The 16,144-nt window shown below is 39.4% G+C and overlaps 2 protein-coding genes across 2 annotated transcripts in view; one reads left to right on the top strand and one right to left on the bottom strand.

The window, feature by feature from the left end:
• Rec114 (REC114 meiotic recombination protein) overlaps positions 1–5,586 on the top strand; it is a 112,588-nt gene extending 107,002 nt beyond the window's left edge. The window contains exons 5-6 of the mRNA XM_046427914.2: positions 1,258–1,344; positions 5,352–5,586. Coding sequence (XP_046283870.1) covers positions 1,258–1,344; positions 5,352–5,516 — 252 coding nt within the window. The 3' untranslated portion in view covers positions 5,517–5,586. The remainder of the gene's footprint in view (positions 1–1,257; positions 1,345–5,351) is intronic.
• A 25-nt stretch (positions 5,587–5,611) lies between these two features.
• Positions 5,612–16,144, bottom strand: part of Nptn (neuroplastin) — a 67,075-nt gene continuing 56,542 nt past the window's right edge. The window contains exons 6-9 of the mRNA XM_046427913.2: positions 15,090–15,363; positions 8,023–8,044; positions 7,165–7,239; positions 5,612–6,633 (exon numbers count right to left, since the gene is read on the bottom strand). Coding sequence (XP_046283869.2) covers positions 7,179–7,239; positions 8,023–8,044; positions 15,090–15,363 — 357 coding nt within the window. The 3' untranslated portion in view covers positions 5,612–6,633; positions 7,165–7,178. The remainder of the gene's footprint in view (positions 6,634–7,164; positions 7,240–8,022; positions 8,045–15,089; positions 15,364–16,144) is intronic.

Raw genomic sequence — 16,144 nt, 5'->3', positions numbered from 1 at the left:
GTTGGATACAAAGAATCCTCCTTCTCTCTGCAGTTGGTGGGGTGGATTGCCTCTTCCTAGAGCACACTAGCCTCAAGGGCTTCAGTCCCACTTGGCCAGTGTTTTTGGCATAGAATTTTGGGTAACATTGTTCTCAGTTGTTTGAATTGTGTGCGAGCTGAATTTATAGGTATCCTAAGAAAACTCAAATATTAGACCTGGAAGACTAGATATATTAATTTCTTTTTATAAATGAGAAAACTGAAGAAATTCAACAGAGAAATAGGGCTTGTCTATAGGCCCTTTCTATCAAGTGCCTTGGTCTTTTTGCTCATTTTAACATTGACTAGTTTTGTTTTCTTCCTTTCTGTCCTCCCATTTCTTTTGATACTTCCAATTTTCTACCTACTCTCAAAACGCAGGTGTCACACAGAAGACAGAATCTGGCATTCTCTGCCTCCCCTATCACATTGTTAGCTCACCTAATGCAAGAACACTGCTTGGCTGGAGATAGCAACTGCCACAAGTGTTTCTGGACAAGCACTGAGTGAGCAGTAGCTGGACCTTGCCCCTCTAGACTCCTCACATTATTCCTGCAGAGCCACCAGTTTCCTTTCCTGTGACAAGCACTAGCACATCCTCCCTTCCAGTGCTGAGCTGCAGGGTGACCAGGCTTCCTTGCTTGGTTCTCACTAGGTTTTATGCTACTAGGGTGCAGGATCTCTAGCTTGTTCCTTAACTCCCATCCCCACATTGCACAGTGTCTAATATAGAGTACGTACAAACAGTTATTGAGTGGGAATATCTAGGAATTTTATTGAACTCATTCCTTCAGAATGTCTGAAATGAAAAAAAAAAAGTTTTATTAAAAACACAGTTGTCTCAAAATTATAGAATTTTTCTCTTCATTTTGCATTTCTGCAATTAACACATTACACTGAATAGCAAGTTTTAGAAGGTGCAAATATGTCAGTCAGAAGCTGGGCCTCGTCTGTCTGCCTACCTCCCTGGGTGCTGCTATGACTCTTGGGCCAGTCCTTTGTGGGCCCGGCCAGAAGTGTCTGATGAGAAGGTAGCTAACAAACAGCCCAATAGACACTGAGAACACTAGGAACAGGTACTTCTACATGGTAGATAAGTAACCCATTACCAGCATGGACCTACATGGAGCATGACTAACGATTGCTTTACTGACACTCTTTTATTTGAAGAGAATGTATGTCCACTTCAATGGCCTGTGTCTTAAGTCTAGTCTCCTAACTACATATTTTATTCTAGTCCCACCAGAACATGGAACAGCAGAGGTGTGTGGCAGCCAGCACAGGCACTGCAGAGGAAAGGACCTCAGTGATGCAATTAGCTCAGGTAGAGCCTGTTTCTATGTTGTGTTCTTGTCATGAAAAGCAATGGTCCCTAAGAATTTGTATTTCTGTTTACTAGAACAGAAACCTAAATCGTTATTATAGAAGGTAATGTCAGAAACAGGCTACTGTCATCCACCCCTACTGTGAGATTAGACAGCAAGGCACATATGCAGAAAATCCCTAAGGAAATAAAAAGAGTTGAACGTGAGATATAAAGGTTAATCACCATTTCCCCCCCCCCAAAAAAAAATAAAGGGAACTATTCTAAAACAATTATCAAAGTGAATGTGGAACTAAATCTCTAGAGGTTTCTGTAGGGACAAACTCTTGAGTGCTCAGACCTCAGCTAAGGGTATGTAGGAGTCACCTAAGCTTCCTAGACTGCTTTCAGACAGTTCCTGGCCTCTTGCAGTTTGCTGTCACCAAAGTGTCCTCCTGCAAAAACCTCTTCATTCAGAATCACAACTGCTTGATGTTCTCTCTGCTGGGAGCTCCATGAAGACTGTCTCCTTCATCTTGGCTGCACTGGGCAGCAGGTGCTCAAACCAACAACTTGTGCTTTCCACAGAATTCTGCATAGAGTTCATCAATATTCAATATTCAGTGGTATAGAAGATATGGGCATTTTCTCCATCTGGCTTACCACTAACTCACAATAAATGGACATTCACAAAATAAATAACTTGAGATCGATAAAAGATTTGGACTGAGGGGTGCAGCTGAGTGGTAGAATACACGTTTACAATGTGTGACGCCTAGTTTCAGTCCCCAGCACTCTTCCCCCCAAAAGACACAGACTTCTTGTCTGTTTCTTTTAATAACCCAACAACTGTGACAAAAATTTAAAACTAATTTTTTCAGCAGCAGGGAAGACTTCAATGTCCATATTGGCCTTGGGGTTAGGGGTTGAATCACAGTTTCCAGCAATACTCGAACTGCAAAAAGTCAAGGAGAGAGGCAGGGTGTAATGTCCTCACAAGGGAGGTATCAGTAGCCTAGTTTATTTATATAGTATAGAAGAACTATATACAAATGAGAAACAGCATGAGGCTGGGCTTGAGACTCCGTTATGAATTTGCTCTAACCTTTTGGACAAGTGATCCTATGTAAACTGATAAAACTTTTTAGAAGGCAATTTAGCAAAATATATCCAATTTAACATTTCATTACCTATAATTCCATTTCAGCTACACAAAAATATATACATGGTAGTTCATTGGCTCCAGCTCTGTTGGGAGCTGCTAACTTTTGGCTCTTTGATTTAGTTATTGTATTGATTCTTCACATTAATCCTCTGAGGTATGTGGTTTAATTCCTTTTATATGGATGGCATGATTTAGTGCATAGTGTACAATTGACATTTCTCTAGGAGCTATAATAGAAATTATGTTGTTTTTAACAAATTGGGAACAACATAATGTTCATTTAATAGGATACTGAGTAGCTGAAGTGGTGAGATTAAAATGTAATTAATAATAGTGATGTTGCCCCTCTCACTGACAGGGAAAGATACTACAAAGCATTTTTTTTTTTTTTAAGTGGCTGTAAGTCTGATGTATAATCCCAGCAACTCAGGAGATAGGCATGAGCAAAGCAAGGTGAAACCTTGTCTCAAAAAAGGGCTGGGAGCTGGGAGCAGTGGCACATGCCTGTAATCCCAGTGATGGAGGAAACTTAAGGTGGGAGTACTGCAATTTTGAGGCCAGCCTCAGCAGTTTAGTGACACTCATAATAAAAGGAGCTAAAAATGTTCCTCAGTCGTAAAGCACCTTTGGGTTCAATCACCAGTACCAAAAATGAAAAGAAAAAGAAGGCTGGGGATGTAGCTCAGTAGTAGGGCACTCCAGAGCTCAATCCCTTGTACTACAAGGGAAACGAGGAAAGCAAACAAACCCAAAACAACTACAAAACAGCATCATGACCACATTTCTGTAATAAACACATGCACTACTTTTGGAAGGATATACACTGGCATGTTAAAAGTGGCTCTCAATAGTGAATAGGGCTCCAAGTTGTTTTCATTTTTTCTATATAAATTTAGGTAGAATGAAAAGCTGATATGAATTTAGCAAAGTAAATTTCTATTATAGCTCCTAGGGAAATATCAATTTTACACTATGCACTAAATCATGCCATCCATATAAAAGGAATTAAACCACATACCTCAGAGGATTAATGTGAAGAATCAATACAATAACTAAATCAAAGAGCAGCTCCCAACAGAGCTGGAGCCCACCATTATCACCACAGGGGTTCAGAATTGCCAGATCTTCCAATTGTCAAGCACAGTCAGATTTTATTTAAACTCTCCTAATAACACTGGCAATTTACTCAACTGGTTTTCCTTTTGGGGGGGAAGGGAGTAGGGCAGGGTACAGGAATTGAGCCCAGCACTTAACTGAGCACTTAACTACTGAGCCACATCCCCAGCATGCCCCCCCCCTTTTTGAGACAGGGTCTCACATAGTTGCTTAGGGCCTAAATTGTTGAGGCTGGCCTTGAATTTCTAATCCTCTTGCCTCAGCCTCCAGAGTGGCTGGGATTACAGGCCTGTGCCAATGTGCTTGGCTACTCAACTGGTTTTAAAACACTACAAATTACCAGAGAAAACATACAAATGTAATATAATCACATGAAAAAATGCTCAATATTATTTGTTATTAGGGGAATGCAAATTAAAATCACAATAGATATCACTGTATACTTACTAAAACAGCTAAAATTAAAAACTTACAACACCAAGTGCTGGATGGATGAGGAGCAACTGAACAGGAACACTACTGATGGAATGTAAAATGATATAGCCACTGTGAAAACAGTCTGGCAGTTTCTTACAAAGTTAAATAAATACTTACCATATGACCAGCAGTCCTACTCCTAGGTGTTTACCCAAGTGAAATGAAAACCTATGTTCACACCAAAACCTGTATATGAACATTTATAGCAGCTTTATTCATAATTGCAAAAAGAAAAACAACCCAGTCTTCAATCAGAGAGTGCATAAGCAAACTGGTACATCCAAACAATAGATACTTGGCAATAAAAAGAAATAAACTCTGCATATACTTAACATAGTCTCAAATGCATAATGCTAAGTGAAAGAAGACAGATTCATTCAGATGCTCCTCAACTTAACAATGGGGTTATATCCTGAGAAAACCATTGTAAATTGAAAATATCCTATGTCAAAAATGCATTTAGTATACCTGATCTACAGAACACATTACTGTACACTATAGAATGTTGGTGGTTTCCCCTTGTGATCCTATGAGTGATGGGGAGCTGCAGCTCACTGCTTACCACTGCCTGGGTAGAGATCAAAACGTGAAGTACAATTAACGTGTATTACATTATTTATCATCATGAAGTACAAAATTTGTAAGCTGACCCAGAGTAAGGCAGGTACCATTTGTACTATGATTTCATTTAGAGTATATGCCATTTTGGAAAAGGCAGAACTATAAGGTATGGTGATCAGTGGTTACCTATATTAAGGGTTTGACAAAAATGAGGGAATGTTGGGGGATGTGAAATGTTCTGTATTTTGTTTTGACTATTTATCAGATCCCTTATATAGCTGAAAAATGACATGTGTGAGCTAATTGTGTCCTTTGGGCATTCAGTTTGTACCCTCTCTTTCTTCCCTTCAGAACCTAGCTTCCACATGATGAACTACTCCCACCCATTTGGCCACCTATGTGATGGGAAGATGAACTAAGCTATACAACTATATCCATTGATAGGTTTCTTGTCAGTCCACACAATATCAACACAGTATTTATTAGCAAGATCTCAACTTTACAGATCATTTGAACATGTCTGAAATACTTTCCTTAAGGATACAATCTTATTTGCTATGTATTCAGGAAAATATAAATACAAAATGGTGAATTTAACAGTAGAACTATCTCTTTGTAAAGCTAACAACTAATCTTTGGTATGTGTGTTTTCTTATTCAGGGTTTTACTTTTTCTCCTATAATAAACTATTCTTCTGGTATCCCTGCAGTCTATCCTGGCATCGGAGGAGCTGCCCTTTGTTTATGAACAGTCTGCCTGGGGTGTGGAAGAGTTGGGCCCCTTTCTACGCTTGTGCCTCATGGATCAAAACTTCCCAGCATTTGTGGATGAGGTAGAAAAGGAACTTAAAAAGCTGACGGGGTTAAGAAATTAATGTTCTATGTAAATGCATAAACCTAAGGAACTTCTAAAGTATTGAAAAATGCTTTCTCCTAAAAAGTTAAAGATAGTAAAGAGTATTATTCCAAACACCTTTTGTCAATGTTTTATTGTTAAAAACAGGTGAATCCACTTTTTAATACATCATTGCACTTCAACAATTACACAAAACACAAGTACATGCATCTATAGTTACGTACTGCATGAGAACCTGGTCAGGTTATAAAATCTACCATCAACCATTAATCAATGTGAAAAAATAGTGTCAAACCAAAAAGTATAACTAGAGTTGCATAGTTTCACCATGCTATAACATCTCAAGGTCATTGAAAACAAAAGGTAAATTATAAAATTTGCCTTGATCGAATATACAAGAATAGTTCAATACATCAGTGCAAAAGGATTTAAGAATTTACATGATTTAACAGAAGAAAAAAATAGTCACTTAAAAGCAATCATACATATATACTGCAATTCATTATATCCCTTCAGTGGACTATTCCATCATATTATTAAAGTTGTAGGTTAAGCCCTTAAAATTACAGACTTCAGAATTTATAAATTATCTATCTTTATGTACCATAACTGCACATTTCCTCATCTGACAACATACAATAAGGAATGAATATCAGCATTTTAAACATGAAACAAGCATTTATTTTATTTTGGATTTCTCCCACCCCAAAAAATATAAATATATATATATATATATTTATATATTGTATATATCTGTAGGTTTTGAGTACTTTACAAAAATGTATCACTAGATGGCAGCAGTGCATTTTAGAGCTTTGCCAATTTAACAGCTGCTTTAAGTAAAAAATGGCGCATGCACGATCTGGTCCTCAGAGGACCTTTTCACTTCTATTTAAATATTTTAACAAAGGAAAGAAAGCAACATTCACAGCACATCAAGCCCAAAATAGTTTACACCTTCTACACTGAAGCACTGTTTAAAATGTACCTGGCTAGGTCACCCTTATAGGAGAGGCTAAATAAGGCATGCTTTAGACGGTCATTGTGGTGTTGCTCACTTTGAAAAGGGAGACCAAAGAGGTCCAAGCAGAAAATTTAGCAGGTCATGATGCCACCAGTTTCAGGAACCTAAAGATCTGTGGGGGGGAAAAAATGTATTTGGAAATTAAAGGGAATATGCACTGTCCTTCAGGACTATACCAAGCACCACATAAAATAAACTTTGATTCAAACAGCATGCTCAGGGATGTGGTGTGAAATTCTGATCTCCATGTGCCTAAGAGAATGGTATCCAGCCCTGTTGCTTCTTGGCCACTGTCCCTGTCCTTGCCCTCAGAAGTAAAGCAGCACTAACAGGCCTCTAGGAACAATTTGCCTAAAGTGACAATTTACTCTTTTTCTCTTTTTTAAAAGATATAAACCAAGTAGTGCAAAGTATTTATTTTGAAACATCGTATGTATTCTGAAATGGAATTTATGTAAAAGCTGAAAAATGTTCCTTTCTGCCACTAAATTGAGCAGAGAACTTGTTTCAGCAGAACCAACTGCTCTGAAATGAACTTAAAAGGTCTTACCACATAACACCAACTATTGAATTTGTAACAAGGTCAACAGAGGTAAAATGCAACTGAATATAATTTTTTAAATTTCTAGAAGGCCATACTTACATTATAAGCAGTACTTAATTTGTGTTTCTCTGGCGCAAGTTTTTATCTTTGTGATTGTTGGTAGAGTTGGTTTTCCTTTGGAGGAAAAATTGCATTGTGAGTTAAACTAGTAACAATGTTTGAAACACATGGAAATACAGGGACTCTTTCACTTACTGCCATCCCTGGTATAAGAAGAAACTTTACTGCACAATATTAGTTTGTAACAATATACCTTATAAAAAGTTCCTACATACTTCAATTAATAGATTCTTTGACTCCTAAGGCAGACAACATACAGGCAGCTTGCCCTTTGATTTCTAAACTACATTTCAGAACTATAAAAGTGAGTAACATTTACTCCACTGAACACCCCTGTTATTTTTCAATTGATAAAAGACAACCATCAACTGGCTGTTCTGTACTGTCAGTCATTTAACTAAATACTTGCATCTTAGTCCCTAACTCGAGGATAGATTGCCAGACTTGGACTGCTCCTACACTTGCAGCTCCATCTCTCTTGGATAGCAGTAATTGTTAATGGAGCTAACCAGTTGATCCATACTATCTTATAATCCAGACTGAAATTAACTTAAAACTTTAGGCCTCACATATAGTGGTCTAGTTAAGCATGTGTAACGTGCAAAATTTTAACAACTTTTTGCACAGTAATACACTTGCATGGCTAAAAACAAGATTGCAACCTGTCCTGGGAATCAAAATGGTCTCAGTCTTTGTCTGGTTAAGAAGTCTATGTTGCAACGATATTTCTACTCACTGTCTTCCCCTAAGAATTTAGCTACTCCATTTGACAAAACTGTAAACACAAGATAATTCAATCAGAAACCATTAAAAGTCAGTGTCCAATAAAGTACTTACATTGGCCCAGCTGGTTCATCATCTATATGGGTGTTCAATTTTTAATAAATCCACGAAAAATAAGAGAAAGAAGAAAATTGTTAGATTCTGCATAAAGATTAATAGGATAGCTTACTGCAAGTAGCAGACATGGCTATTCATAGCATTTATTAAAGGCCATTCCATCTGGAGGTGCAAAACACTCATGGAGTTATTATTTCTAGATTCAAGTTTTAATGGCAGGTATGTTGTTTCAATGGTTTTAGTTAACACTTTGAATGCTTGTCATGAAAAACTGCAACTGTAGTGGACAGACAGGCTGAAATATCATTATACTCATCTTGTCCCCAAGTTCCAGTGGTTCACTCTTAAATAGATGAGAAGACAAACCAACATTTCAGTTGTAAAATCCTGCTGTTTGTTTTCTTGTGGTGAATGCATGCAGTTTTGGCTCAATCCTGCAATGTAAATGGATGTGTAAATCCTATATGTTTAGCCACACATCCTTACTTCCCCAAATGGCACAGTTTTTCTGTTTTTGGAATCTTTAGGAGAGTCTTTAAGTCTGGAGATTGAGAAGAGGAAGCCATCATAGTTCAAGCTAATGCTGAGTCAGCCATGCTGGACTATGCCAACAATTAGCATATGCATACCAGAGGATGTTGAGACACTTCAGGGAGAGCTAAATAGTGACATCCCTCTAGAGAAGACTTCAGATAGAAAGACTGGCTCACTCTTGTGCCCTGGCCAAAACCAGAACACCCATGAGATATCTTTTTTAAATCAAAAGGCTTATATGTGCTCAGAAGCCTTTTCAAATTGATACTTTATGGTTCTCATTAGGTTTTCTTTCATGTTTCAACTAAGGGCAACTTGATCCCTTTCAAGAAGAGATACACACTTTTTTTTTTTTTAAATCCACAAAGGGGAGGGAAACAAGTAAGTGCTCTTAGTTTGTTTTTCCTAAATGATTCAGAACAGTTTGATTTTGCTGAAGGGTTCTAGAAAAACTCTCAGCAGGATTCCACAAGGGGGCTTGGTGCACATGAAGCAATTATGGAGGTTACAATCTCAGTGTAGGCATCTGCAGGAGCACATGTTGGGAGTAATGTCTGTCAGAGGGAGACATTTCTCCACCTGTTCCTTCCAGGCAACGGAGAGGCAAAGCCACCGCCAGCACACACAAGTGACTGGAGCAAAAAAAAGGATTAAAAAAAAAAAAAAAAGAAAGAAAGAAAAAAAGAACCAACCACAAACCAATGACTCATAAGCCAAAACAATAGGCTAGCGACACACCAGTGTCCACAGGAGTCCATTACTAACAACGGTACACTATCAAAACAGGTACAGCAAACAACGTACGACTCCAGGACACCCAAGACATTTATGTGTGCTGTGTATGCGCAGTGGAAAGATACAAAGACATACCAAGTACTAAGACACACAAGCCCAAACTAAACCCTTCCCTCACGACAGCCTACTGTGCTCAGCATCCAGCCAAGCCAGCTCAGCTACATGCTAGGAGCTAAGCACCTCAGGGATTTGAAGACAACACAGGAGCAACTTAAAAGTATTTTTAGTGCTCTAGATGTGCATCCCAAAATACAAAATTCTAATACAAGGAAGCCAAATTGAATATATCACCAATTTAGTCCCAACTTTAAAATAAAAAAGCAGGGCAGGGAGAATCACAATAGCCACTCTTCTTTTCAAAGCATGACACTATAGGCAACCAACCCAAGCACCTCAGAACGCAGGCTTTTTTTCTTTCTCTCTTTTTTGGTGGGAGGGTATTCTCTGGTGCCAGATTAGAAATGTCACTTTCCAACCTAACAAGATGGTAACATGCAAAGGGCTTACATGTAGGTATTTCAGCAACAGTGCCTCTGGCATAGCTGCCATGCCTCTGAGTGGAGCAGCCATGATTCACACTGGGGTCTAAATCCCAGGAGCCCTCTCAAACTCTCCCCAGATTCACTTTCACACTGACAAAGAACAAAGAGCCTCCTGTCTCCCTCCTCTCCTGCACTGAGTTACTAAGTGCAGCACCACTCTCCTTTATAGGTCATACAATAAGTAGGTAGGTAGGTAGATAGATAGATACCAAAATAATGACTTGACCCCTAAAAAGGGAAGTCAGGAGAGAGGGAAAGAACAGAACTACAGAAAAAAGGTACAAAAATCAAAGTAAATGAGGATTAAACAGCAAACTGAAATCCAAATTAGTTGTGAAAGTGAATGAAGTAACTTGAAGAAAAGTGTTAACATATGAACTGTGCATCATATAGACTGAAGCGGAGATTTAAACAAACTCCAAAAGCATGCATATCGCTCACTTACCACCATGTTTTAAGGGTTTGATGCAATTGAGGGGGGAAAAAAAAGAAGTCATAGTAACCGACAAACATCAACACACCCCCAAACCCTCAGGCCAAAAGAGCCGCCTAACAATGACTGTTCTCTCCACCTGGGAATTACAGCCACTGGCTAAATGAGAGGAAGAGGACTGGGGGGAAAATGGAAACAAAGATGCTTCTGGAATCCACATGGTGAGAATGAAGTTCTTGGTGGAGCTGCTGCACACACTGGTTTTCTGCATGTTTAAAATTTCCCCACTGAAGGTACCATAGCTCTCCTCTCCCAACACCCACCTCATAATCTAGAAAGGGTGCTCTGTGATGTGTAGTAAATAACAGATTGCCTGATACAGGATCACCTCCAAAAATGATAGCTTCAGAGTCAAAACAACCCAAGAGCTGACTCTGGTCAAAGTTCCTTCATCATTGCATTCATATCACTGAAGAAAAGGTTTTATATTTCTAAATCCACTTAAAATTTTGCCTGGTTTCAGCAGAGTAGCATTAACTGAGATATTAATGATCACTTCCAAGTTCCTCCTTTGTTTGGTCCTATTGCATTTTTTCTTTAAGGTAACTTCTTACTGATAAAATGACCCCTAGTCAAGAGACAGTGAATGTGTTCTGGATGTTGTTTTTAAAAGTCACATTTCTTTTTCAACTTCCATAGTGTGCCATGAAGCTTCATATGCTACCAAATGCTTTGACCAACTAGTAGACTTGGGAATATTGGAAGACCTCTTTAAAGTGTCTAAAAGAGCATGGATATATCAGATATATCAAAACACTCTTATAAAATAAAACCTCAAATATCTTCTCCACCAGTAACTTAATGGAAGAGTCATTTTGACTTGCTTATGAAAATTATCCCAGTGTGAAAAAGAAACTCTTGATGCCAGCACTTTTCTTAACTCAGTTCCCATTATTTAATTTTAATGCCTGTGAATCCACTAAAGTGTAGAGTAGAACTGAAGGCCCCAGTGACTGCTCAGGTTCATCGCCCCATTTCCCAGCAGCCTGAGAGCACATATCAGTTGCTCTTTACTTTAGCAGAGAGCCAACACAGGTGGGCTCCAAGCATGTGTCCAACTGTAACATGAATGGATGGCTAGACTGTTTAACATTTTGGAGGAACATACTCAAAGTGAAAAACCAAAGCTCTGATTTGGCTCCATGATTCACATGTTCCTAAAAACACACATGGATAATCCTACAAGACAACTTACTGGGTGCTGATCCTCCAACATACTAAAGCATACAAATAGTAGATTTCATTTATAAAAAGACATGGGTCTTTTTTTTTTTTTTCTTTTAAAGCAGCTGAACCTCAACTTTCAGCTAAAGCGGTATTTGCTTTTCTAGTGGAACACAAACTGTTTAAGTTCAAATGTATTTTTACTTTTATACTTAGTCTAAGAACTCACAGAATGCCCCTTACAGGAATACTATGAGTTCATATAAAAAAGTTCAGTGAATCTGAAATAAACTAGGTTTTGTCACTGCTCTTGCAAGCCATTTTAAAATGGCATATATTCCACTATAATGAGCACTACCAGGCCTAGTTGGTTGAAATGAAGAATGTGAACCTGGCGCTTTAAAGAATGACAATTCCCCATGTCCTCTCTATGAAAAAAGAATCTATTTGACAGAGAAAAGGTACATTAGGCCTTAAAAACAAAAAATCCTTCCCAATTTCAAAGTGGCATAAATAAGCCAAAACAGTGCCACAATCGTTATATATAAAAATTCACCACCTTGAACAACCAAGTTCATATAAGATAAAATGTATCTCTTCATCCCCCAAAGGGTGTATACATATAATCTACATTTAAATTTGGAAAGGAGCAAATGGGAAGAAAGTGTATATGTGGCACTGGTGGAAGAGAGATGGCAGTATCTAGTATCATTTTTTGCTCAACAAATTTTGAGCACATCATTGATGCCTTCCCTTCAATATCAACAACAAAAATCAACAAGTTTCTGACAAAAAGCAGGGTATAAGCCTCTGGTCTGGGTAGTATGAACTGGCTAAAGAAGAAAAAGCAAGAGCATAAGAAAGCTCAATCACATTTTTTTTTTTTTTTAATGATTACTTTCAGGGTAGAAAAGAAGGGAGGTGGAAACAGAGAAGTTTGAGAGAAAGAGGTCGAGAAACAAAGGAGAAAACTGGAATGAAAATGCTGGAGTGAGAGTAGGGATGTTGAGATGGAGAATGGAGCCTGAACCAAACTGGCTGTCAGGAAGGGAGGGAGAGAAGGAACACTGTAATCATTCTAGAATCCCAGATTTTTCACCCCAAGTCAACAACAAAGAAGTATTAAAAGCTGCTTGCATTACATTATTCCTAAGAGACAAGAGCAAAGAAGCTTAACTTTGCACTTACCCTGCAGTCATCTCTCTTTATGTAGGATTCTTTCACTGTCTATAACAATTTAGTTTAAGAGGTTACTTTCCCTCCAGGAAGCTGTTCAGAAGCCTGGCTGGCCATAGATGTCTCCTATAACAAACTGGTCTCCCCATTTGATTAACCAATGAACTCCTAAGCTGGGATAGCATCCTTAACAACAAAGTGGGCACTTATGAGGAAGATCAGAACCGGTGGCAGGGACATGCTAAGCCAATGTACCACTCTTTCATAGGAGAAGCAGCCAGCCTTGTCTAAAAAATTTTAAATGAGTTTTTAGAGCCCATCTCTGCCAATTCTTTCCTACCTGTGTGCTCTTCAACCTGTGCAAAGGACAGGCTGAGAAAAAGCAGTATTTGGCAAAGCAATATGTAGCACTGTGGGAGGGATGCAAAAGCCCTTGTCAGGAAGGAGGCATAACTGCTCCCAAAGAGCACATGAAAACCAGGCAACTCTTCTCTCCCTTTACTCTCAAGTCTAAATATAGGTGCACTCTGTGTTGGGAATCCTAATATATAGCAGAAAAGGGAGAAATCTCAAGGAAAAACCATTAGGGATACATGAAAATCCATGAAGTAGTTTTACTTCATAGCGTAGGAAAGTAAAACTCCTGGGGGACCATCCTCTATCTCAGAGAAACTAGACCATGTATTTACAAAGGTCTCTCTGCTTCCAGTCGACACCCACCCCATTCCTCCATTCAATTCACTGCTGAAAGTACATTCAAAGAGGCATCCATCTACCAGGTCTTCTTACAGGTATCATAGTGTCAACAAAAACCTCTTCATCAATCTCAGCACTCATTCAAATACTCACTCTACTTAGTGCAGACAACAGATTTAGAGCTGCTGAGAAGAAAAGGAAGTGGCTGGTACTCTCAAACATGTCCTTTTCAGAGAGTCTAAAAGTCATTGGCATGCCTTTGAAGCTCCTCCACTCTTTTCAAGGGATCAAGAAACCTGTGTTTGCCAGATATACAAAGGCTGCAGTCCTATTGCTCAGCCACAGAGACAGTCAACCCTGGGGTAGGATATTGTGCCACGGGTACATAAACATAATCCCCAGAACTGGTGATCCCACCATCACTCCAGGTCAGTTTGCACTGAGCTTAGTGACACACACTTCTGGTCTAGCTTGGCAGCAAAGCAAGTGTTGGCAATGGTTGGTCAGGCATTTTTCTTTTTGCCAGTGATATGAGAGGATGGAAGAGTGGGAGGGTGGGGGTATGGAACTATTAGGAATCTGAAGTTCTGATAGGAGTCTCCATAAATAGTTTCCCCCTGGTTTTAATCAAAGGGTTAAAAAATGAAAATCTATGACCAAAAAAATACAACAATATCCTAAAGCTTTCCTGATTCCAGGCTTGTCCAATAAGAGAAGACATCAGCTGTTACCTCTACAGTGCTTAATGACTCACCATGATTCTACTGCTACTGTCACTCTACTCTGCGACCCTGGGCCTGCCTTGGGACATGGGCTCCAGGTCCAAGTATTAGCACTTAGCTATCTTAAACTGGGAGGAGGGATACATCAGACACTCGCCACTGTTCTTCTCTTTGCAACACAGGCAGAAGAGCCATATGGTAGAGAATAATGAAAATCTACCAAAGAGACCAATTAAGGAACCACAGGGCAGCTTGTTCCAATGGCTTTCCTAAGATAGTCTGACTTGGACTGGGACTATTACTTACAGGACTTATACCAGTCAACCATCTGACAACCAGTTAGATACTTTAAATCTGCCTGAATGAACAGGTGGCCTACCATCTTGGGGTGGCTTCCAGGCTTAACCTGGATTCTCTTCAAGCTCAGCTGCCTTATGATCTATATTGAAGGAAGACAAAACTCAACAAGGAGACTGACAGCTGTTCATTCAGGGCCCTAGGATTTGGAGGATACCTAAAGAGGGAAAGAGCATATTATAGCTACTGATGCCTAATATAAAAAAATCTTGAGTCAGGCACAGTGGCACATGCCTGTAATCCCAGTGGCTTGGGAGACTGAGGCAGAAAGATCGTGAGTTCAAAGCCAGCCTCAGCAATGGTGAGATGCTAAGCAACTCAGTGAGACCCTGTCTCTAAATCAAATACAAAATAGGGCTGGGGATGTGGCTCATTGGCCAAGTACCCCTGAGTTCAATCCCTAGTACCACTCCACCTACAAAAAACCAAAAATCTAAGAGGTAGGGAGTTAGGAATAAAATTTTTCCTTCTTTTTCCTTTTGGAATGTTTGGGAATCCCAACATCCATATAGTCTTCTTTGGGTGTTTAGAAACCACCCCCAAAGAACCAAATCCAACATTACTGTTCTGTAGGTATGCTCTTACCGTCAGGAACCTCATCTGGCCTCTTCCTCTTCTCATACACAACAATGATCACTACAAGGATGATGATTTCAGCCAGAATTCCCAAGAAAGGCCACAGTGGGGCCAGGTGGCTTCGTACCCTGAGGATGGTGAACACTGAGGCGGAGCCAATAGAGTTAGTAGCATTACATTCATACTCTCCGGGATCTTCTGTGATCTGGAGGTTCATAATACTCAACTCTGTATAATTCTCCTTGTTGATGATGAAGAAGCGACCAGAGGCATTGCCAATCTCCTGCAGAAAAAAGTGGGGACACACAAAGGTCAGAGTAGGTGAGCCAGTGATCAAGGGAGGGTAAAGTTCTCCTCCCTCTTACCAGGACACTGGTGGAAGTGAGATGGCAGTATCTAGTACCATTTTTGCTCAACGAATTTTGAGTACATCATTGATGGCTTCCCTTCAATATCAACAACAAAATCAACAAGCTTCTGACAAAAGCAGGGCATAAGCCTCTCATGTGCTAGTCCTCCAGACTCTTCCAGCTTCCACAGAGTGCAGGCTTACTGGTATAGATTGATGACATAATGAATGCTACTTCAAACACCCGATGAGAAACTACAGCAGGAAGAAGATGGGGAAGGAGCAGCACAAAGGACTCCCCTATTCCCACATCTGGGAATATATAGTACCTGCTTTACTAAAAAGGAAAACTGGTCAAACAAAAAGTTGGAGGGTTTAAGGCACTGTCCAAACACCATCAAAAATCATCCCACAGGTTGGAAAAGATGTTCTCTTTGACCTTTTGTATAGCAAACATTGTCTAATACCAGTGCCTAAGCTTGCCCTTTGCCCTTCTTGGGTTGTATCAGTATTTCTGAGTTCTAGGAATATACTTATAACTGCCTTCAATCTTACCAAAATCAAAACATACTCTAATGGACTGGAATAGTAAAATATTTAAAACAGGCTTGGATCTTTCTGTGTCCTATCCTGAAGGCAATCAGATAGACAGCTTTAACAAATCATGTACATAGTCCATGCTGGATAGAGATTGCCCTGCAGATTCAGATGTAAA

Source organism: Marmota monax, unplaced genomic scaffold, assembly GCF_021218885.2.
Source record: "Marmota monax isolate L192 unplaced genomic scaffold, Marmota_monax_Labrador192_F-V1.1 WCK01_AAM20220418_F8-fsc00111, whole genome shotgun sequence".
Taxonomy (NCBI): domain Eukaryota; kingdom Metazoa; phylum Chordata; class Mammalia; order Rodentia; family Sciuridae; genus Marmota; species Marmota monax.
The sequence above is the reverse complement of the archived record's forward strand: the minus strand, read 5'-3'. Positions and strand labels throughout refer to the sequence as shown.